This window comes from Spinacia oleracea, chromosome 4 (assembly GCF_020520425.1).
Source record: "Spinacia oleracea cultivar Varoflay chromosome 4, BTI_SOV_V1, whole genome shotgun sequence".
In the NCBI taxonomy this organism is placed as follows: Eukaryota; Viridiplantae; Streptophyta; class Magnoliopsida; order Caryophyllales; family Amaranthaceae; genus Spinacia; species Spinacia oleracea.
In genome coordinates this window covers 40,352,217-40,374,973 of record NC_079490.1, presented here as the reverse complement: position 1 = coordinate 40,374,973, position 22,757 = coordinate 40,352,217, and the positions used below count along the sequence as shown (strand labels likewise).

At 32.4% G+C, this 22,757-nt stretch overlaps 4 protein-coding genes across 4 annotated transcripts; 3 read left to right on the top strand and 1 right to left on the bottom strand.

Annotated features, from left to right (window-relative positions):
* The first annotated feature begins 5,490 nt into the window (after positions 1-5,490).
* LOC130471486 (uncharacterized) lies at positions 5,491-10,608 on the top strand. The gene is made up of 6 exons (XM_056841659.1): positions 5,491-5,817; positions 6,750-6,966; positions 7,634-8,666; positions 9,162-9,805; positions 10,214-10,391; positions 10,480-10,608. Exons 1-6 carry the CDS (start codon positions 5,670-5,672, stop codon positions 10,606-10,608), a joined length of 2,349 nt encoding a protein of 782 aa, XP_056697637.1. The 5' UTR covers positions 5,491-5,669.
* An 805-nt stretch (positions 10,609-11,413) lies between these two features.
* LOC130460096 (uncharacterized) lies at positions 11,414-12,188 on the top strand. Its single transcript, XM_056827754.1, has 2 exons — positions 11,414-11,514; positions 11,637-12,188. Exons 1-2 carry the CDS (start codon positions 11,434-11,436, stop codon positions 11,994-11,996), a joined length of 441 nt encoding a protein of 146 aa, XP_056683732.1. The 5' UTR covers positions 11,414-11,433; the 3' UTR covers positions 11,997-12,188.
* Positions 12,189-12,879: 691 nt separating this feature from the next.
* LOC130459573 (protein FAR1-RELATED SEQUENCE 5-like) lies at positions 12,880-15,053 on the bottom strand. Its single transcript, XM_056827023.1, has 4 exons — positions 14,785-15,053; positions 13,820-14,420; positions 13,474-13,735; positions 12,880-13,386 (listed from the first exon to the last, which is right to left on the bottom strand). The coding sequence occupies exons 1-4, from the start codon at positions 15,049-15,051 to the stop codon at positions 12,996-12,998; spliced, it is 1,521 nt and encodes a 506-aa protein (XP_056683001.1). The 5' UTR covers positions 15,052-15,053; the 3' UTR covers positions 12,880-12,995.
* Positions 15,054-17,642: 2,589 nt separating this feature from the next.
* LOC110798224 (tRNA-splicing endonuclease subunit Sen2-1-like) lies at positions 17,643-21,252 on the top strand. The gene is made up of 2 exons (XM_022003400.2): positions 17,643-17,922; positions 20,286-21,252. The coding sequence occupies exon 2, from the start codon at positions 20,378-20,380 to the stop codon at positions 21,122-21,124; it is 747 nt and encodes a 248-aa protein (XP_021859092.1). The 5' UTR covers positions 17,643-17,922; positions 20,286-20,377; the 3' UTR covers positions 21,125-21,252.
* Positions 21,253-22,757: the final 1,505 nt, after the last annotated feature.

The window sequence follows — 22,757 nt, the reverse complement described above, 5'->3', positions numbered from 1 at the left end:
TTAAAACCTTAGGTGCAATTCTAGTTAATTAAATCTAAGGCGGATCCGAACGTGCTGTGGACTATCTACTTGGGACTACACTTGGAGTCCTAAACTTGTTCTTGTTCGGTTCGGGAGCAGCTAGGGAGGGCACGCTACAAATGTATGCATCCTAAATTATGCTAATTGTTATGTGGCAATTAATTTGGATTACTGGCTTTATGGTTTTTCCGCATGAAATATATATGCTTTATATGTATCATAACCTAACAGCTTTACCCTCAGCATGACCAGACATACCCACAGACAGCTTAGCCTCATCAAACTGAGCAACAACAAGTTCTAGACAGGGTGGAGGCGTTTTGGGGCAGGCATTGAGAAAGTGTTTAGGGTCACCACAAAGAGGGCAAACTTCCTAGACTCCTTCATAAGACAGAAAAAACTCCTGAATATCATACCCAAAATTAAGAGTGATGGACCTAGGAACAGGCTTGGTAATATTGAGGTTGAGACACACCCTAGCAAACTGACCCTTCTCAGCATTTTCAGAGGTGAATTTATCAAGCTTTATGGGTTGGCCAACACAACTGGAAATCTGGTTAAGGTAGTGCCAAGTCCAGTACTCAGTGGGAAGGAAATGAATTTTCACCCATTGGTCAACATGAGTGATAGAGTTGAACTGAGATTTGAAAGAAGCTCTCCAAGGCAAAAGCACAAAGTTCAGCCCTTGAACAAACCAGGGTCTATTCTCCCAAACTTCATCCTTATCCAAAGGGTTAGAGAATTTGATAAGAAACCACCTATTACCTATAAACCTGAAAGACACCTCTACTCTCATAAAATTCCAGTCTCTCTTCATCCTAGCAATGACAGCAACTTGAGGCACAAACTCCCCCCAGACTTTCCCAAAGAGACAGGCGGCTTCCATAAGTTGGATTTGGTCCTGATCTAGCTTAGGGGCATCTAGAGTGATGGTGGCATTATTCGAACTAGGAACCTGTGATGCAGGATTGTGTGAACTGTCCTTAGGTGGGGAATTGGATTCATTAACAGTACTGCTACCTCCCAAGAGAAAGGAGCTATGGGTGGAGTGGCTGAAGAAGCTGGAAGGACCTGAATTGCCAGGTAAGCTGGTAAGTCCAGGTTCATTGGAAAGTGTAGATGGGTTCTTCTTAAGAAGTGAGGCATAACTTGAACCTATAGGATTTTTTGACATTAAAAGAAGACCACAAAAGGGACGAGCAAGTAAGAAGACTAGCAGAGAACACTTAGAATAGGAGCAACTAAAAGAAGGAGCAGAAGTTTGATAAAAACTGGTGTTAGAAATGAAGGTGCAAAAACTAAAAACTTTAAGGCAGTATTTATAGCAGTAATGTAAGAACTTAGGAAGATCAAAGGTTAGGCAGCTAACACACACAACACAAAGCCTAGACTGGGAAGGATCTAGAAAAACACAACGCAATTGAAACAAAAGAGTAATAATCACCCAGAGAAAAAATAAACACAAAACAACAATTTGCATGCATTGAAAAAAGGCGAAAACAAGCAATAAATGACAGAACAGAAATGAAAAAGCAAAGAAAAGCTTAGAGAAAGACTTCCCTGAGAAAATGGGAGATCTTTCAACTTCCGAATTGGATAAAAACACCCTCATTGGGCCAATTAAGACGGTGGGTATGAGTTAGTGGAGTAAATCCTTTAATTAACTCCCTATAATCATCATTACTGTTGCAAACCCCAAGATCCAGCGACTCAACAGCTCTCACCACCCTTGGATCATCGATGCCTTGCTGATGAAGCCAAGATGGAAATCGGAAAAGTGGAAGCTTGCCTCGAAACAAACGAGGCGCCAACCCATACCCAGAGAAGCCATAATTACCCCTATTAAGGCTTGGTCTAGAGATTTTTTGGGGAATCTCATTCAGATCAAAGAACAAGGAGGAAGACGAAACGATTTGCAGAGAAAAACCAATATCAGAAGGCAAATTGAGCTTAGGAAGGGGGGCTAGACCAATTTAGGGTTTTCCATCTCTCTCTAGAAAACTTGGGCCTCTCATGTTTCTCTCTCATCTTTTGCCAAATAATACGAGTCACTTATCTCCATATACCATCTAACCAAGTGGAAAGCTAATTCTCTTTCCCAAGCCAGAAGGTCAATCTTAATCCAGTCAAATTTAGCATCTAAAGCTAACTATCAATTGCAAAGCTTTACCCTTCCACATTCTTTAAACGTGAAACTAGACAAAGTTTATAGACAATTCTTTTGGAACAAGGACCCTAGCTCAAAATCACCGAATTTGGTAAGTTGGGATAGATTTTGCAAACCAAAGTGCTTAGGAGGCTTAGGATTTAGGAAAGCAGAAGTCAACAATAAAGCCATGCAACTAAAGCTCATATGGAGGATTCTTTCTTCCCCAGAAAACCTTTGGGTACAACTTGTTAAGAAGAAATATCTTAAAAATGCCTCATTGTTAGATTACATACCATCCTCAAATGTGTTCTGGCAATGGTGTAATCTAATGAAGCTAAGACCCACCCTTAAAAAAGGAATTCGGTGGCAAGTAGGGAAAGGATCGAACATTGACTTTTGGGAAGATAATTGGGTTTTTCCCTACCCCATTAGAAAATTATCTACTAGTCAGCAACCACAAGAAAAACAAAAAGTTTCAGATTTCATAACCTTCGATAAGCAATGGGATGAACATAAATTAAGACAAGTTGTTTCCCCTTCTACAACATCTAAAATAATGGCAATCCCCATCCCTAGAAATGACATTGAAGATAAAATGTTCTGGGGCCTTGACCCAAGTGGTCACTTTTCAACCAAAACAGCTGCATGCTTAGTGCAAGGTCTTTCTCTTGAAGGAAATAATGCCCTTGGTCCAAGTATGCATTCTATGTTAAAGTCTAATAAATGCGGTTCAGTATTAATTAACAAGTTAATAATTCAGTGAGATCAAGTGAGCTGAATGCCTAGCTAGAGGCCGCTTCAGTTCAAGTGGAATTAATGATATTAATCCACAGCTTACTCTTGACTGAACCCGTAGGGTCACACAAATAGTACGTAAACGGATCAAGTATTTTAATAGCATTAAATACTCAATCTATGGATATTTGGAATCCACGGATCTTGGTTTCAGTGGGAGCTGAGATCGTCACAGGCAAGAAATGAATACTCCGGAAACGATGATATTGCCGGAAACGGAAATATGGATCGTATCGGAAATATAAATATTATCCAAGTCGTAGATGTTGCCGGAAACGGAAACATGGTACGTATCGGAAAATATTATCGGAAATGGAAATATTGCCGGAATCGGAAATATTGCCGGAAACGGAAATATTGTCAGAATCGGAAATATTATCGGAATCGGAAAATAATTCCGGAAACGGAAATATTAAATATTTGTTCGAAACGGAAATTGATTCCGGAATCGGAAATGTTAAATATTGTTCGTATCGGAAATGAATTCCGGAACCGGGAATTTAATCGGAAGCGTATCGTACGAATAAGCATCGGACGAGGCCTGCCGGACGAGGGCCCAGCACGAAGCCAGGCCATCGCCCAGCAAGCCACACGCATCCAACAACACGCCAATGCCTCAACCAGGCCCAGCGCAAGGCCAGTCCCAGCCAAGGCTGGCGCGCGCGCACAAATGGGCTGCGGGCAGTGGGCCTGTGCGCCGTGCGCACAGCGTGGGCCGCAAGGCTTACGCATGGGCGTGCGATGCTCGTGCGGTGCGTGTGCACGTGCTATACGAATCCTAAAGCTATCGGAATTCGTGCATAGATTAAATCCTAATCCTAAAAGATTAAATTAATTATTTAGAGTTCTAATAGGATTCTAATTAATTAATTAGTATTCTAACAGGATTCGAAATCCTTTCTAAGGTTCTATAAATATATGCCTAGGGTCATAAATTTATAAACGAGTTTTTCATCGAGTATTCAAGTATTCAAAGTGATTTTTGAGAGCAAAAATTCAGTCACACAATTGCCTATAAGTGCCGAAAATTCTAAGTACCTTAAGGGCGATCCTAGTTGGTCAAGCTTAAGGCGGATCCGGACGTGCTGTGGACTATCTACGGAGGGACGACACTTGGAGTCCTAAAGACTTGTTCTTGTTCGGTTCGGGCGCAGCTAGGGAAGGCACGCAACAAAGAGTATGCATCTAAACTATGCTAAATGATTATGTGTAAATAATATGCTTTCCTGGCTTTATGGTTTTTCCGCATGATTTATGAATTGTCATATGTATCATAACCTAACATCTCTAGCAACAGAGAATAGAGTTCCTTTCAACTGGATTTGGAAACTAAATGTAGCCCCAAAAATTAAAAAATTTCTATGGAAAATTTGTAGTGATGCTCTTCCATCAAAGGAAATAATTTTTAGAAGTCATGTTTCGGTTCCTCTCCAGTGTCAATTTTGCTCCCACCATACAGAATCTAGTGAGCATTTGTTCCTCTCTTGCCCATTTGGAGAGGATCTGCTTAGCCATCTCAACCATTCACATGGTTGGTGTCTCACTTCCCCTGATCCCGATAAATCATTGATTGATAACTTAATTCACATTAAGGATTCCTTGGGGTGGGCTTCCATAGAAAAAATAGCTACAGTTTGGTGGTATATCTGGTATACTAGAAATGCAATAGTGTTTAGAAATGAATCAAGATCAGTCACAGAAATTAGTTGCTTAATCATTAACACCACATAAAGATGTGGTCTACAGTCGAAGAGCAAGATTATCCTTCCTCTATTCCTAAAAAAAGTGTTAGTCATGCTAAAAAGCAAGTGGCGTGGAACCGTCCTCCTACCGGTTTCTTCAAATTAAATTTCGATGGTGCCAAAAGAGGAACTTCTACCAAAAGTTTGGGGTTTATTATTCGCGATGAGAAGGGAGCATTGTTAGTGGCGGGAGCCAAGGCTCTTCACCCGGAGGACTCCATCCTATTTGCTGAAGTTTCGGCACTTCGAGAAGGAATCAAAAGTGCGGTGGCAATGGGGTGCAAAAATCTCATTATTGAAGGGGATAATTTGGTGGTGGTCAATTCAATGAACAAGATTTGGCAGGTCCCGTGGGAGATTAGTGGGCTCGTTGAGGATGCTAGTCGGGATTTATCAAATTTGGATTCATTTTCTGTCACTATTTGTTATCGGGAAGCCAATCAAGCGGCGGATTTCTTGGCGGCAAAAGGAAACTCTTGTCCTATTATGTCACTGTGGTTTTCGTCTTTTGATCATTCCCTTTCCCTCATCATCCGAAAGGATGAGTTAGGTTTTCCTTTCAAAGGGGTTAACTTGGTTTTTTTTCCTTATAAAAAAAAAAAAAAAAAAAAAAAAAAAAAAGGCAAAAGCCAATTGAAGCTAAAACTTCTTCGTGAGTGACAAACTGGAATACTCTAAATTACACTATAGTAAACCTGGTCCATGCTATGGACCAGGGTATTATAGTCTTTGCGTTGTTGCGTGCGAGAAGTTGTTTGTAACTGTCACGTGCTTTCCTAATTATATATATGTTTTTTTTTTAATTTCCTTTTTCCCGGCTTTTGAACTTCTCACTCAACTTCTCTCTCTAAACTGTTTCCCAACTTCTCTCTGAATTTCTCTCTCCATTTCAAATTTAATTTCAGTGATTATTTTCATCCATTTGCATCAAATTACTCTTCCGATCTTCTTTTTTCTAAAAAATGGTGAAGAAAGCGGCACCGAAGAATCCGGCAGCGAAGAAACCGGCAGCGAAGAAACTTGAATTCGACAATTCCGTCGCTGAAATGGCTGTTGAAGCTCCTCGAAGGCGAGGAAGAAGGCCAAATGCTGTTTCTGAAGAAATTCCTGGTAATTCGAACTTATTTTTTGTTTGATTTTGAATTATTGAAATGTTTGTGGTTTTTGCTGAAATTAGGTTTAGTGTTTTATGCAGTTACTGTTTCAAAGATATAGTTACCTTTTATTTGCTGTTTCTGAAGAAATTCCTGTTAATTCGAACTTATTTTTTGTTTGATTTTGAATTATTGAAATGTTTGTGGTTTTTGCTGAAATTAGGTTTAGTGTTTCATGCAGTTACTGTTTCAAAGATATAGTTACCTTTTATTTGCTGTTTCTGAAGAAATTTCTAGTAATTCGAACTTATTTTTTGTTTGATTTTGAATTATTGAAATGTTTGTGGTTTTTGTTTGAAGTTACTGTTTCAAAGATATAGTTACTTTTTATTTTATGTTACGAAGTTTTTAAGTGTTTTTATTAGTGACTGGTTTGTTCGTAGTTTTTTAGAGTAATTATATTTTTAAAAGGTTACTATATTTCTAAAACAGTAACTATGTTTTTAAAATAGTTACTGTCTTTTTAGAAAGTAAATTAACTTTAAAATAGTAACTATGTGTTATAATTAGTTACTATCTTTTTTAGAAAGTAAATATAACTTTAAAACAGTAAATATGTGTTATAAATAGTTACTGTGTTTTTAGAAAGTAAATAAACTTTAAAATAGGAACTATGTGTTATAAATAGTTACTATCGTTTTTAGAAAGTAAATATAACTTTAAAACAGTAACTATGTGTTATAAATAGTTACTATCTTTCTTAAATGTTATTATAAAATTAAACAGTTACTATGTCTAATAAATAGCTACTATCTGATTTAAATGGATACTTTATGTTTATGTATTTATTATATTATTTGAAAGGTTACTATATGATTTTATTGGTTACTATGTGATTGTAATGGTTACTATATAGTAATATTTTGTTTTATAATTGTTTTGTTTCAGTTGCTAAGGAATCTGTGTCTATAAAGAAGAACAAAAAGGCTGGCAGTCCGAAATCAAAAGCAATTGCGCTTGTATCTGAAAAAGAACCAATTGAAGAAGAACAACCTAATCAACTAGTTTTACAAAATTCTTCTCTGGTTGACGTTCCACAGCCTGAATCTCATCAACTTCATTCACAAGTTTTGAAAGAAGTTGGCGCTGATGGCCTGCCTATCGTGTAAGTGTTAGTTTAATTTAGTTAATTGTTCTAAATAGTTACTATATGTTCAAAATAGTTACTATGTTCTAAATAGTTACTATATTTTTTAAAATAGTTACTATATGTTGTAAACAGTTACTATATGATTCCAAAGGTTACTATATGTTGTAAACAGTTACTATATGATTCCAAAGGTTACTACATGTTTTAAATAGTTACTATATGATTCCAAAGGTTACTATATGTTTTAAATAGTTACTATATGTTTTGAAATATGTTCTAAATAGGTTCTATGTGTACTATGTTTACAATAGTTACTATATGACTCCAAAGGTTACTATATGTTTTAAACAGTTACTATATGTTCTAAATAGGTTCTATGTGTACTATGTTTACAATATTGACTATATCAAAGGTTACTATATGTTCTAAATAGTTACTTTATGTTTTAAACAGTTACTATATCTTCTAAATAATTACTATATGTTATAAATAGGTTCTATGTGTAGTATAGGTACTATATTATTTGAAAGGTTACTATATGTTTTAAACAGTTACTATATTTTCTAAATAGTAACTATATGTTTCTAATAGTTACTACATGTTTTAAACAGTTACTATATGTTCTAAATAGTTACTATATGATATATAAAGCTGACTTACTTTCATTATTCATTTTTTTCAGGTTTAATTTTGATACACAATGTTCAGGAGGATCATTGTGTAAATTAATTAAAGACTTCTCTCCTGATCAAAAGGCAGCTGTTCAAGAGATAGGGTTTGGAGGATTGTTAGGCCTTCAATTAAGTCGAAAAAACACTCAGATGATGTACTGGTGCATCAAGTGCTTTGATGGTGTGAGTTCTCTGTTTACAATCAGTGATTCCAAGAAATTTGAAATCACTGATTATGATGTGTACGATTTGTTTATGCTCCCCCTTTCTGAGCTGGAGGTTGAAGGGGTTAAACGTGGGCGCAATTCCACTAATCCTGATTTTGATTTGAAGATCAAGTGGAGAAAAGAGTTCGGTTTTGAAGAGGTCAATGCTCAAATTCCTATAAGGTTGCTTGAGGACAAGATTAAATTGTTGACAGATGGTGGTGATCTGTTTAAACAATTATTTGTTTTTGTTGCTTTCTCTACATTTTTTACTCCAACAGCCAATAGGACTGTAGATTTGAGATTGGCTAAGGCTTTGGAAGATCCTAAAATGATTTCCAAATACAATTGGTGTAAATACGTTCTTGACGTATTATGTGAGGAAACAGTGAAATTTAAAAATAGTTTATTGAAAGGCAAAGATCAAAAGACATTTGGAGGCTGTGTTGTGTTTTTGCAACTTGTGTATTTTCAGAGGATTAAGTTTAGGAATTCCAGTGGTATTCCTGATCAATTACCTCTTATTCAGCATTGGACATCGAAGATGGTAACCGATCGGATTCATGCTGAAAATGCCAATATGAGTGCATTATATGGTTCTGGTATATTGGAGAAGGGGAAGTATCCAATTTCCAAAAAGTTTGTTTTTGTTGATGGTCAAATAGATTTGACCCAAATCAAATCTATTTCGAAAGAAAATGAAGCAGGCAGCAGTGGGGGAAGAGCTGAACAGCCCTATGTTGGGCGTCGAATTCCAAGTCGGCGTCCTAGGATTCTTCAGTTTGAAATCCCTAATTCTCATCCTACAGATGAAGAAATTTTCTCTAAAGCCACTGATGTAAGTTTATTTTATTATTGATATATTTGTCAATATATAGTATAGTTATTTTTTATATGCTATAGTTATCTTTTATACACTATTGTTATCATTATCTTTGGTTTAGTAAATGTAGGTATATATAATTATCTTTTATATTCTATAGTTATCTTTTCTGTACTATAGTTATCTTTCACATACTATGTTACCATTACTTTGTTTTAACAAATAGTAACTATATGTTTTAAACAGTTACTATATGGTATAAATAGTTACTATATGTTTTATGTACTATAGTTATCTTGTGTATACTATAGATATCTTTTATATACTATAGTTATCTTTTATTTTCTATAGTTATCTTTTATATTCTATAGTTACTTTTCATATACTATAGTTAACTTTTATACAGTTATCTTTATATACTATAGATACCTTTTCTTATAATATTTTTTGTATTTTTAGTTAAATTTTCATATTATGTTCCATATTTAAATTTATGTATTTTGTTATTAGGATTTTCATGGTCAGTGGTTGTTGATGAAGAGAGATCTGGATGTAGTTTCAGCCATCCATGCTGAAGAGCTGTTCAAATTAAAGGCTTCAATGCCTTCGCAGAACCATGGCGATGATATTTTGGAAAATTCCACTTATCAAAAGATGGTTGATGAGTTGGTGGAGATTCATCAGTTGGTGAAGAATCTACCAAATGGTTGGGATGACATTTTTGGTTCAAGTAACAATCCAGTTGTTACTGCTGCCCCTCAACCTTCTGCCGTTGTTCCAACTGAGCCTGCAGTTGTTACAGCTGCTGTTGTTGATGCAACAACATCTACCGAAGCAATTATTCGAGAAGTTGATCCTGACACTCAAATAAATGCAGTTCTTGATTCTTTGAAAAGCAAAGATAAAGAAATTACGGAGGATGATGATGAAGAAATAGAAGAATATGAGCGCGTGTGGGCTGGATTTCAAAAATGCATCATTAACAACCATGCTGTATCAAGAGTGAATGTCAGTGTCTATGGCATAGAGGAAAATGTGATGTTTATGTCTCCGTTTATGATAGCATTTGAAGATTTAATGAGGCATCTTCCAGCATTTGTTCAAGAAGCTGTGGACTTTGCTGCTCTGACTGATGGAGAGGGTATTTTGACTAAGTAAGTAGAAGTTTTCTCATTTAATAATTTATAGTTACCTTTCAAATAATATAGTTACCATTCATATATTATAGTTACCTTTCATATATTATAGTTACCTTTCATATAATATAGTTACCTTTCATATAATGTAGTTACCTTTCATATAATATAGTTACTTTTTATTATTTATAGTAACCCTTCATATAATATAGTTACCTTTCATATAATATAGTTACCTTTCTTAAAAGTGAAGTTGTTGCCCTAACTTTATAGTAACCTTTCATATAATATAGTTACTATTTGTATACTATAGTATCCTTTTGTTTACTATATTTACCTTTTATATTCTATTGTTACCTTTTATTTATTATAGTAACCTTTATAATTCTTCTGACATATTTATTGTTTCTTTTTTATGTTTTTCAGTGATAAAGTTATAGAATACAATCATTTTATTGCGGTAGGAAGAGATGACATGTGGACCCTTCCTTCCACATTTGATATTCTTTTGATTCATATTGAAGCTTGGGCTTTTTTATTGAATGAAAATGAAAGGAATCCTGCTGGTTCTCCTCAGAATCTGTTTTTAGGTGGCACATATTGTGTAAGTTATATTTTTAATAATATAAAATGTTAATTATTTTAAATTTTTTTGGCCTTTGTTTAATTTTTCTTTTAATATTGATTTGCAGAAATATGTTGCTGATTTGATTGAGAAACCAGGCAATGAAAAAATCTTGTCTGAATTGTGTGTTTGTCTTAATTATGGTGTGAAAGATGTAAATGGAGTTCAATCGTTGAAAGATTGTAATATGGTATGATTTATATTTTCTTTATATAACCATATTATCTTCTTTTTTTTGTCTCCTTTCTTGTAGTTGTAATCTGTTGTTTTTCTTTTTTATATAGATTTTTGCTCCTGTTCTAATTGAAGACCCGAAGCATTATTACCTGTTTGTCATTAGTATGAAAGACAAAAGTGTCTATTTCTTTGATAATATGCTTCTGGAACCAAAAGAGATGGAACAAAGGAAGAAAGCTTATTCTGTCTTGGTAAGTTTTTTTCATAGTTACCTTTTTTGTTGTTGTAGTTACTCTATAAATGTTATAGTTACCTTTATATTAGTCTTTCTTTTTTAGAGGAACTATATTTTTGACAAGGTTACTATTTGTTTAAAACAGTAACTATGTTTTTAAAATAGTTACTATCGTTATAAAATAGTTACTATATGATTCCAAAGGTTACTATATGTTGGTAATGGTTACTATATGATTTTAATGGTTCCTATATGATTCTAATAGTTACTATATGATTTTAATAGTTACTATATGATTTTAATGGTTACTATATAATTTTAATAGTTACTATATGATTTTTAACCAACTGGTAATAGTTACTATATGATTTTAATAGTTACTATATGATTTTAATTCTTACTATATGTTGGTAATAGTTACTATATGATTTCAAAGGTTACTATATGTTGATAATACCTACTATATGTTTTGTACAGTGTTCTTCATTGGAAAAACTACTGAAAAATATGGATAACATTCATCATGAAGATATTAAAAGCTTCAAATTTATCCCGGTCGGTGGTAATTGGAAGCGACGTGCTTATGACAAAGACTGTTGTGTCTATTTGATGATGTTAATGATGGTTTTTCATGGTGTTGAAACGGTACAAGATGGTGTTGGGATTTTTGACTTTGATCCCTTGGCAGATGTAAGTTTTTGTGTTAAAAATAATTAATGTTATTCATATTTTTCTTTTCATTCTTTATAGTTATTGTTTTGTTATCATAGTTACTGTTTTTATTCTAATAGTTACTGTTCAAATATTTGCAGGAAGATTTCAGGAAGTTTCTCAGGGCTTGTATTTGTGGCACCATTGTGTTGTCAGATTTGAATTGTTACAGAGATGAATATCTGAAACGAATGGTTGCATTCAGGAAATACAGGAAACAAGATGTTTTGGATGCCCTAATTAAACAAAGGGAAGAGTTGACGCAGAAATACATGAATGATGCTTCAAAAATTGAAATTGTTGCAAGAAATAGTTCAGCAAGGAAATCCAAACATGTTGAAACAGAAGATGAAGCTGAGACAGATGTCAATGTTGAAGGGAAAGGACGTGGCAAAGGCGGGAGACGCACCCGAGGAGGCAGACGCGGGAAGGCACGTGGACGAGGTGCTTCACGTGGTTAATAATTATTGCTGAAAAAACAATTTAATTTTTTGTGTTTGTATGTAGTCGAATTACTACTTAGAATGTACAATTCTAAGTTTGATATAGTTACTGTTCAAATAATTTTTTGTGTTTGTATGTAGTCGAATTCTAAGTTTGATATAGTTACTCTCAATGATTTTTAATTGTTTGATATATGAGAGTAATTATAACTTTTGCAGTATTTGTGTGATATTGTTCAATTTACTTATTTTAAATATAGTTTCTATTTGAATGAAATAGTTACCTTTCTTCAAATATAGTTACTCTTATAAATTTGTAAGTCATATGATGGCATAACGAAAGTTACTATATTATCAAAATAGTAACTATATTTTATATAGAGTTACTATATGTAAAGAAGGGTGACCACTAAATGTGAAGAGTTGGTATATATAAAAAGTGAATAATTTTGTGTATAAATTCAAATAGTTACTATCTTACAGATATAGTTATCTTTAATAAGATACAATTACTCTCTTTTTTATGGTATTTTATTTTTGAGTAACATATAGTTACTATAAGTCATTTTGATTGCATAAAAAACGTTACTATATTTTTTTAGAATAGTAACTATATTGTTCTAAGAGTTACTATATTTTTTAAATAGTAACTATATTTTATAAAAAGTTACTATATTGTAAAAAAAGTAAGTATATTTTATAAAGAGTTACTATATTATCAGAATAGTAACTATATTTTATTAAGAGTTACTATATTGTCAAAATAGTAACTATATTTTATAAAGAGTTACTATATTTTCAGAATAGTAACTATATTGTATTAAGAGATACTATATTGTCAAAATAGTAACTATTTTATAACGAGTTACTATAAATAAAAATTGTGTGTTTATAAAGAGTTACTATACTGAATGTATAGTAACTATGTATTGTAAAGGAGAACTATAGTATAAACACTCAATAAATTTGTTTAAAAATGTTGAAGTAACTGTATATGATAATAAAACAAGAACATCACTAAAATAGTTGTTCTTTAGGTGTAAATAATTGAATATTGGGTGTCTTGGATCCAAATTCTTTGTGTTTCTTTTTTCCTTTCTTTGATGGCTGCTTGTAATTGTCATATTGACCCTTTATTCTCTTCTTACTCTTTCCTTTAGTATTAGCACGATCAGGATCAAGCACAATTGTTATTTCAGAATTAGTTGATTCCCCGTCTTGTGTTTCTCGTTGTGCTTCAGCTTTTGCCTTTTCTTGTTCTGCTATCTTTGCAGCTTCTTCTTTTGCCTTCCTTTCTTCTTCCTTTTTTATGATTTCATCAACTGCTTTATTATCCATTTTAAACTTCTCCTCGATAAATTTTCTGGCCTTTGCTATCTTATGCCCTTTCAAAATTAAGTTATAGTATCTGTGGTATAGAGTTTAAGTGTTAAGTAAAATATCAACTGTAATTGTAAATATATGAAAATGAACTAATGTATATTGAAAAAATTACCTTCTGATCATATGTAATCTCCAACCAGTAAAATTGTTGATTTCACCTTTCTCCCTTTTTATTGTATCAACCCTTTCCCATATCTGTTTCTTTGCATATCTAGTCCATCTTGTTGTTATGTAACGATCTGGAATTGTATTGATTGAATGTATATGCAATATTCTTAAACAATGGAAGCACAACCATCCAGATTCTTCAAAGTTTTTGCATGTGCAAGTGACGGTTGAATCTTCCATTTTGTATTGAACTTCTTGCCTTGATCCTGTTAGATTATTTACATATAATGTAATATTATTCAAAAGAACATCTACTCTAAATAATAAATAAAGATTTATAGTTTTTTTACCTGTTATTCCTTCTATCCACACTTCAAAAAACACTGTTCTTCCTACACTTCCCTTGAACATTGTACTACTTGCCACAGAAAGCTTGAACTCTTCTTCAAAATCACGAAAAAGTGTTATCGTGTATACATTTGCTGCCTGTTTTAATATAGCACTCATACTTAGCTCTGAAGTTGGTATTCCCCTTGTACAGTCAAAGTCGTCTTTTTCTTCGGTTTTTCTCCATCGATTTATTGTAGCTTGAAAAATACTATAGAACTCTGTTAATGTTGTACTTTTATTTGCTTTAAAACCAACAGCATGGTTTGTACTTTCACTTCTTTGTGAAGAAAGTATACCGGCAGAAAAAAAATCTTTACTTAAAGCTGTACACCATTTTTCTTTAAGACCATACAATCTGTTGAACCAGTCATCTTTTTCCAGCTTAAAAGTGTTGATCATAGATTTCCAAGTTTCTTCAAAATCATTTGGTGTTATACACCCACTTAAACACTTGTAGAATGCGTTTTTGAAGTTTTTATCAGACTTCAATAAACCAAACCTACTGTTTGCATTTTTACTCAAGTGCCACAAGCATAACCTGTGTCTTGAAGAAGGAAAAACCTGAAAAACAATAATGAATATATATAGTTCCACAAAATAGTAACTATATTTTATAAAGAGTTACTATACTTTATAAAGAATTACTATATTGTCAAAATATTAACTATATTTTAATAAGAGTTTCTATATTTTCAAAATAGTAACTATACTTTATAAAGTGTTACTATATTGTCAAAATAGTAACTATACTTTATAAAGTGTTACTATAATTTTAGAATAGTAACTATATTGAATTAAGAGTTACTATATTGTCAAAATAGTAACTATATTTTATAAAGAGATACTATATTGTTAAAATAGTAACTATATTTTATAAAGAGTTACTATATTGTCAAAATAGTAACTATAATATATGAAGAGGTACCTGTTCTATTCCAGCAGCAATAGCTGCATCTTGATCAGTGAAAATTGATATAGGGTGCTTTCCTCCCATAGCCTTCAGAAAAGTTTCAAACACCCAAACGAAAGATTCTGTGGTTTCATCCCCAATGAAAGCACAAGCAAACATTGTGTTTTTCCAATGGTTATTGATACCAACAAATGGAGCACATATGAGATTGTACTTATTGGTTCTGAATGTAGTATCAAAAACTAGAACATCTCCATATATTTTGTAATCTTCTCTCATCATAGAATCCCTCCAAAATAGGCACTCGACTTTTCCTTCAGCATTGAGTCTTACTCTGAAAAAGAACTCGGGATCTATTGATTGTATGTCATACAGTTTGTTCACTAGTGTTTGTGAATCCTTGCCATCAATTTGCTTCATTTTTAACTTGTAGCAGTAGTTTAGATGATCAATCATCGTATGACCTACACAGTCGTCTCCGCCAGTTTCTGTTGACATATACCTATAAGACTCCATTGGTCTTAGACCACATTCTGACATTGCCTCAATAGCTTCTTTTTTAGGTTCTGTCATTTATCGTTCCGATCGGTGGAGATAATTACTTATTTCTCTTGTCAATGGGTGATTATGTACCACTACATGCTTTTCTATTTCAAAATCTCTATTTTCATTCTTCTTTGCAAATATTTGAGCTTGACATTTTGTTCTTGTTATCATAACCCTCTTTCTCCTTTCTTTCTTTTTTGCATCTGATTGATCATCTTCATTTTTGAGTTCTTTGTTTTTAGGAGGGTCTCTTATTCCAGCAGCAGAGCAGTAGAAGTATTTTCCATTAACAATTGTGGTTCCTTCTTTATATCTATTCTTCCCTTTTCGTACACTAAAACCAATAATAGCAGCATGTTTGCAATATAGATCATAAATCTCATCGGTTATTTTCCTTGCTTCTCCAATTAAACTGCCATCTAATTCTTTATCAATGTTTTCTTCCTGCTCATTATTTGGATTTTCAAAGATGTTGTGGTTTGTATCAATTGAATGTATTATTGAACCTGTACAAATACAAATATAGTTATCATTAAATGTGATAGTTACTCTTAATATTTATATAGTTACTCGTTATATTTTATAGTTACTATATAATTAACATAGTTACTTAGGATCTATTGATTGTTATAGTTACTCTACAGTTAATATAGTTATTCTTTATATGTTATAGTTACTATAAGTTAAATGTAGTTTATTGCTTATATAGATTATTTCGTTATGTGAAGTTACTCTATAATTAATATAGTTACCTTTCATAAATTATAGTTACTTTATTATAAATATAGTTATCATTATATGGGATAGTTACTCTTCATTTTATACAGTTACTGTTTATATATTATAGTTACTCACAGTTAATATAACTCCTTTTTATATGTTATAGTTACTCTACAGTATATAGTTCTTCTTTATATGTGATAGTTACTCTTCATTTTATATAGTTACTTTTTATATGTTATAGTTACTCTATATTTAACATTGTTACTTAAGATCTATTGATTGTTATAGTTACTCTACAGTTCATATAGTTACTCTTTACATGTAATAGTTATTCTATATTTAACATACTTACTTAGGATCTATTGATTGTTATAGTTACTCTACAGTTAATATAGTTACTCTTTATATGTTATAGTTACTATAAGTTAAATGTAGTTTATTGCTTATATAGATTATTTCGTTATGTGAAGTTACTCTATAATTAATATAGTTACCTTTCATAAATTATAGTTACTTTATTATAAATATAGTTATCATTATATGGGATAGTTACTCTTCATTTTATACAGTTAATGTTTATATATTATAGTTACTATAACTCCTTTTTATAAGTTATAGTTACTCTACAGTATATAGTTCTTCTTTATATGTGATAGTTACTCTGCATTTTATATAGTTACTTTTTATATGTTATAGTTACTCTATATTTAACATTGTTACTTAAGATCTATTGATTGTTATAGTTACTCTACAGTTCATATAGTTACTCTTTACATGTAATAGTTACTCTATATTTAACATACTTACTCTATAATTAATATAGTTACCATTCATAAATTATAGTTACTTTATTTTAAATATAGTTATCATTATATGTGATAGTTACTCTTTATTTTATATAGTTACTGTTTATATATTATAGTTACTCACACTTATATAACTCTTGTTTATATGTGATAGTTACTCTACAGTATATAGTTCTTCTTTATATGTGATAGTTACTCTTCATTTTATATAGTTAGTCTCCATAGTTTATAGTTACTCTACAGTTACTATAAGTCCTGTCTATATGAGATAGTTACTCTACATTAAACATAGTTTCTCTTTGTATGTTATAGTTACTCTGCGTTAAATATAATTCCTCTTTCTATGTTAGTTACACTACTGCAATTATAATATGTTAACTATATCAATATAACAGTTACTATATATATATTAAAAGATACTATATCATACCTTCTTCAATACATTGATTTGCAACCATAACTTGCTGAGATGTGCCTTCATCTTCATCTTCAACATCATATACTTCTCTATGATTCTCAAAGTTTTCTAAAATAATAATAATTACTCAATGAGTATGAAAGTTACTATAATTTTCTTCGTAGTTAGTTATTAGGATTCGAATATTACCGTCATAATTATACAATTTTTCTTCTATTGCGCGATTTAAATCGATATTCAAATCGATTAAATCGTCCTCCATTGTTGAAGCTCGAAGAGAGAGAAGCTGTTGGAGGAGAGAGAAGTTGCTGTAAGAGAGAGAAGCTGCTGCTGGAGGAGAGAGATTTCAATTTTAGGGTTTCGCGCATTCTGTTATTTTGGAACACGTGATTTCAAACGGTTCAGCGCTGCAAATTACCTAATTACCCTGGTCCATGATAACCTTAATGGTGGACCGGGTCCATGCAAGCGGAATTGAATCTCTAATCGTTCCTCTCCCGTCTATTTCTGTTTCTATCTCCCTCTTCCGGTTCAACTTGCCGCTACCGCGCTGCTCAGTCACTCAGTGCAAACAACAGCCGCCGTTGTCTCCCATATTTTAGTTTTGTATGCTGGAGAAACACCGGCCACCCAAACTGGCTCACTACCTCTTAATATATGGTACGCTGTTGCTAGTTTGTTTCTAATTTTGATTTTAGATCAATTTTGATTTTATGATTTTGTAGTTAAATTTGTCGATTTTAATTTATTCTCTCAGTTTTAGCTATTTACATTGCGCAATTTTAGGGTTTATAATATTCGATTTTGCTGCCTTTATCGATCGATTGAATTTGGTTTTTGAGCTATAGTCAGAAAGAAATAGTGACAGATAGTTACAACAATGGAGTTCTATTTTAGGGTTGCAACATGATACAAGTATAGAACATATGACTGGGTTGGGTAAATGTTTTGATGAAGATTCAGATGGGAAATGGTTTTTTCATAGGTGGTATACTGGTTCACCTGTCGTAGTCTTTGTATACGAACTTTCGAAATTCGAAGAGACTGGTGTAATTGAAATTGGAGATGAATTGATAGTACCGACTCATTTGATTCCTGCAAGTTACCTGTGACAATATGCATAGGCGCATAGCTCTTGGTTGGATTTTGGAGATAGATCAGGTTAGGCCTTTTGATTCCCAAGAATAGCTAGCTGGCCCCGAGCTTTTGTCTATGTTCTCGGATAAATAAGATGAGATTGTTTTGGTTTTTCATTTCAAATTTTTTTACAGTTTGATCCACGTGCTTTGTGTCGTTTTAGACCGAACTTGCAAGGTATGGCAATCGTTAACTTTTGTACGAATAAGCATTGTTTGTTCAAAAAGGTATTTATAGGTAATTGTTTCATGCATTGTAATATAAAAATGTTTAAAATTATGAAAGGAATTCAGGATTATTCTTCTGAAACTGTTGATTCGTAGGTCATCATTGTCGTGACATCAAAAATATTTGGCTAAATTATTGGTTGGATTATTAAGGGTGTTCTATTCACTTGATTTTAACTTGTTTTTTTCCTGAACTTATCTTATAAGTGGAAATAACTGAATGTGTTTTTCTTGAAATAAGTGGAAATAAAGTGAACAAAATAGAGCTTAACTATGTTAGCATCTTCTCACTAGTCACTACAATGCGTTTATTTAAAAAGAACCAAATTAACAAGGGAGAACAGGAAATGATGAGTCTTTTCATACTTGTAAGTTGTGACTAACAAAGCATAATTAGGATTCCAATAAGGAAATTTGTTTGCAACAAGCGTGAATAACGGAGGATATATAATGTTTTACACGCCTTCACTTTCAATAGTGTGTTTAAAGGAGTTTTGTTAATTTATTTATTTATATTATAGAGATAAGTGTCTCTTTTGGTAATAGTTAAGTACTTTATATACGCGTTGTTAGTTGTTACAGGGTATAAAATAAATGTTCCTCGATTGCAAAATTTTGGCCTAGGGTGAACTTTTTTGAATGTTTTAGAATGAAGCTAAAAGGCTAAGTGTGAATTACTGAATTCAAAAATTATGGGGAATGAGAATTATTGCCAAACTTAAACTTATCTTGCCTGTCAGCCTCACACCCTCGCTCACCTGAATCTTAATTTAATACTGTCAGGCCATCGGATTTTTCCAAATTAATGAAATTGGATATCTCTGTTGAAACCAAGCTTTAAATTAGCAAGAAGCCGATGACGGTTCTACCTCGATACTTGCGCCCTCGCCTCACCTACGCGCCACGCCTCGCCTCACCTCACCTGGTGTTCACCTGCCTAATATCCTCTAACCACAATTAACCTGCCTGCCAGGCTCAGCATACTGTTAACTTTCTGTTTTCCACTTATAAGAATTCATTGATTGGACTTTAGAGTAGTCTATTGATATTTCCACAAAAAAGGGTAATTAAAAACTTAAAAAATAAATTAGTCAATTAAGAAGATAACTTGTTAGACCAACTGACAAATTCATATGATTAACTGGATTGTTTTCAATGTGATGGATTTATATTGGATAGTTCATACTTATATTAGGCAATCAAATTTGGTCCTTTAGGTTATGGTGTGGATTTTGGTTGGATTGTGCATTTAGTATAATTTGGAGGAACGTGGAGTAAAGTCACAAAAAGTTGTCTTCTTTATCATCTCCACTTTCAAGGATTTAGATTTTGGGGTGCTTGGCTCTAATTCTGAATCATTTGGTGCTGGAGTATATTTTATCCTAGATTGTGGATTGTTGAGAGGAGTTTAAGATGTGGAGTTGCATTAGATGGTTGTAACTTGTAAGTTGTTATGTTTTAGGCAATTAGCACTTCTATCCTTGGAGACTTGTTTTAGTATGTATGATTGCCTACCTGCTACTAATCTTGTTTGCTGATGATATAAGTTTGAAATCTGTATTTCAATGTTTAATTTTCTCACATTAATTTTAGTTGCTGGTGATTTATAATCTAAAGCCGTAAACGTTAATGTACTTTGAATGCTTTGTCCATTTGCAGCTAGATGAATTGGATGTCTGTTCAAGATTGTGATTTTTGAATAGCTAGTAGTGAATGCACGTGACTGAACTCTTATTCTGAAGAGAGACTTGATGGGTCCAAGATGGAAGGGGAAGGGTGCTGAAGCAAAAGCCCTTGCAGAACCAATGTCAGAAATTGTATTAGCACTTCAAACATGCCTAACCACATCAGATTGCAAGGGGTTGTTATTTGGAAGCAGGGTTTTGTTTAAAGCAGATACAGAACAATCTGAGCTTCTGAACCGTGCATGTTTTGGCCGAGCCAGTCAGAAGGATAAACATTGGTATGAACTTACTTTACAAGAGGCTTTCTATTTGTGCTATATGTTGAAATGTTTGAAGATTGAGGGAGGCGATGGCGTTGTGAAAACTTATGAAGAGTTGTGGCGCTTGATAATTTCAGAAATTGAAATGTTTCCCGAGTTTTTCAAAGCATACACTCATCTAAGAATGAATAACTGGGTTGTGAAGTCAGGATCTCAATATGGAGTTGATTATGTTGCTTATCGCCACCATCCAGCCTTGGTCCATTCAGAATATGCAATTCTTGTACTATCAGGAAGAAAAGATAGTGGTAATTCTAGTGGACGGCTAAAGTTATGGTCTGATTTGTATGGTACAATTCGGCTTTGTGGTGGCGTTGCTAAGACATTGCTAGTTTTACATGTTTTGGGCAATAATAACACTAACGACACTAATTCTCCGGTATGCTTGAAGAATTACGATATAGAAACACGAACGATCTCTAGATGGATTCCAGAGCAAACTCGTGAAAAGAAAACATATACTAAATCTTGTAATGATACAAAGACTCAGTAGTTGAGCTCGCGTGTTTTTATTGATACTTATTTTTGTCACAATCCAGGTACACAGACAGAGTTTGGATGAATTAATTTACACAATTTTTCTGTGACCTGACCTCACTAATCCAAGAATTGTGTTCTTCATATTGCACTGCATAAGGGCTCACAAGCCAGAAATTTGTAATTTTCGTGACAAGTTCATGTATGCTCCCTCTACCTCAAGGCTCTAAAGTATAGGGTCATATTTGCTTTTGGTTCACTATTATCTTAATTTAATTGACAAAGTTGACATGTTTAGTTACAATAATTTAAAATGGAGGTGCTAAACTGCTAAATGCAGAATAATTTAATAGTTCATATCATTAGAATTTTATTCTTCCTATATCGCTCTCTATTTTAAATTACATCTTTCCTAGAAACAACGTTTGGAGTACCGAATTCCAAATGTTTTGTCGTAAAGTAAAGAGGATTATATTAATATTCATGACAACTATAGAACGGTCTTGCACGCACATGATTTACAATAAATTTATTATATATCGGAGTAAAAGTTAACTCAAAATGCTTAAAAGTTAGCTTTATATGTATAAAAGTTATCTATTTTATAGTGATAAAAGTTCTATTTTAATAAAAAAATATTTTTTCAAAATCACTAATAACAAATTCATTATACGAATTCATATTGGGATGTTACCTTTTAATAGTACCCTAAAAACATGTCTAAAAAGATACTTTTTATCTATATAATACGGAGTATACTAAAAGACATAAAATCAATGGTGTGATGATAAATGTCACTCATTGATCCCCTTTCTTTTAATTAAAAAAAATACCTAAATAAATATTTTAATTAAGGAAAAATATTATTGATTGTCATTATAAATCCTAAATATTTTGTTGATAATAAACCTCCTATAAATATTTTCCGCTTCTTTATTTCCTTCCTAATTAAACAAATCCGGTATACGAATTATATATTTCATTTCAATACCATATTAGGATGTTACCTTTTAATAGTACCCTAAAAACGTGTCTAAAAAGATACTTTTAAATAGTACCCAAAAAATATGTCTAACAAAGATAACTTATGAATCTTGATCATCACTATATGTAACGAATTTTTATTATTGACATACATGCAAGTATTTAAGACATGAAAAAAAAAAAAATAGTGGCAAAATCCTATACTTTATTTTAAAAATCAAAAATAAATTTTGGCAATATTATACAGAGTAGTTATGGTAATATTTTTATATGGAGCATGAATAATAATTTATTCTCTTATACGGAGTATTATTGAAGTCTTAAGGTCATGTCGATTAACTTTTATTTACTAATATATCGTAATCAACTATTTCTTAAGTCATAGAATCTAAGTGATTAAGTTTTTTTTATTATGTTTGCAACAACATAAATATTGTTTATATGTTATTGTAAAAGATTTTAATATCACTTACTCCGTATCTATAAAATTTCGTGCAAAATTAACATTTTCATATGTAAACCGTGAAAAATAACATTTTCTTATGTAAACCAACATCAAATCTTGATGATGGGGCGAGTTTGGATTTAAGATTGGTCTGACGACAAAAATAAACGTCGATGATTGACTAATATTGACTAATAAATAAAGATTTGATGATGGTTTG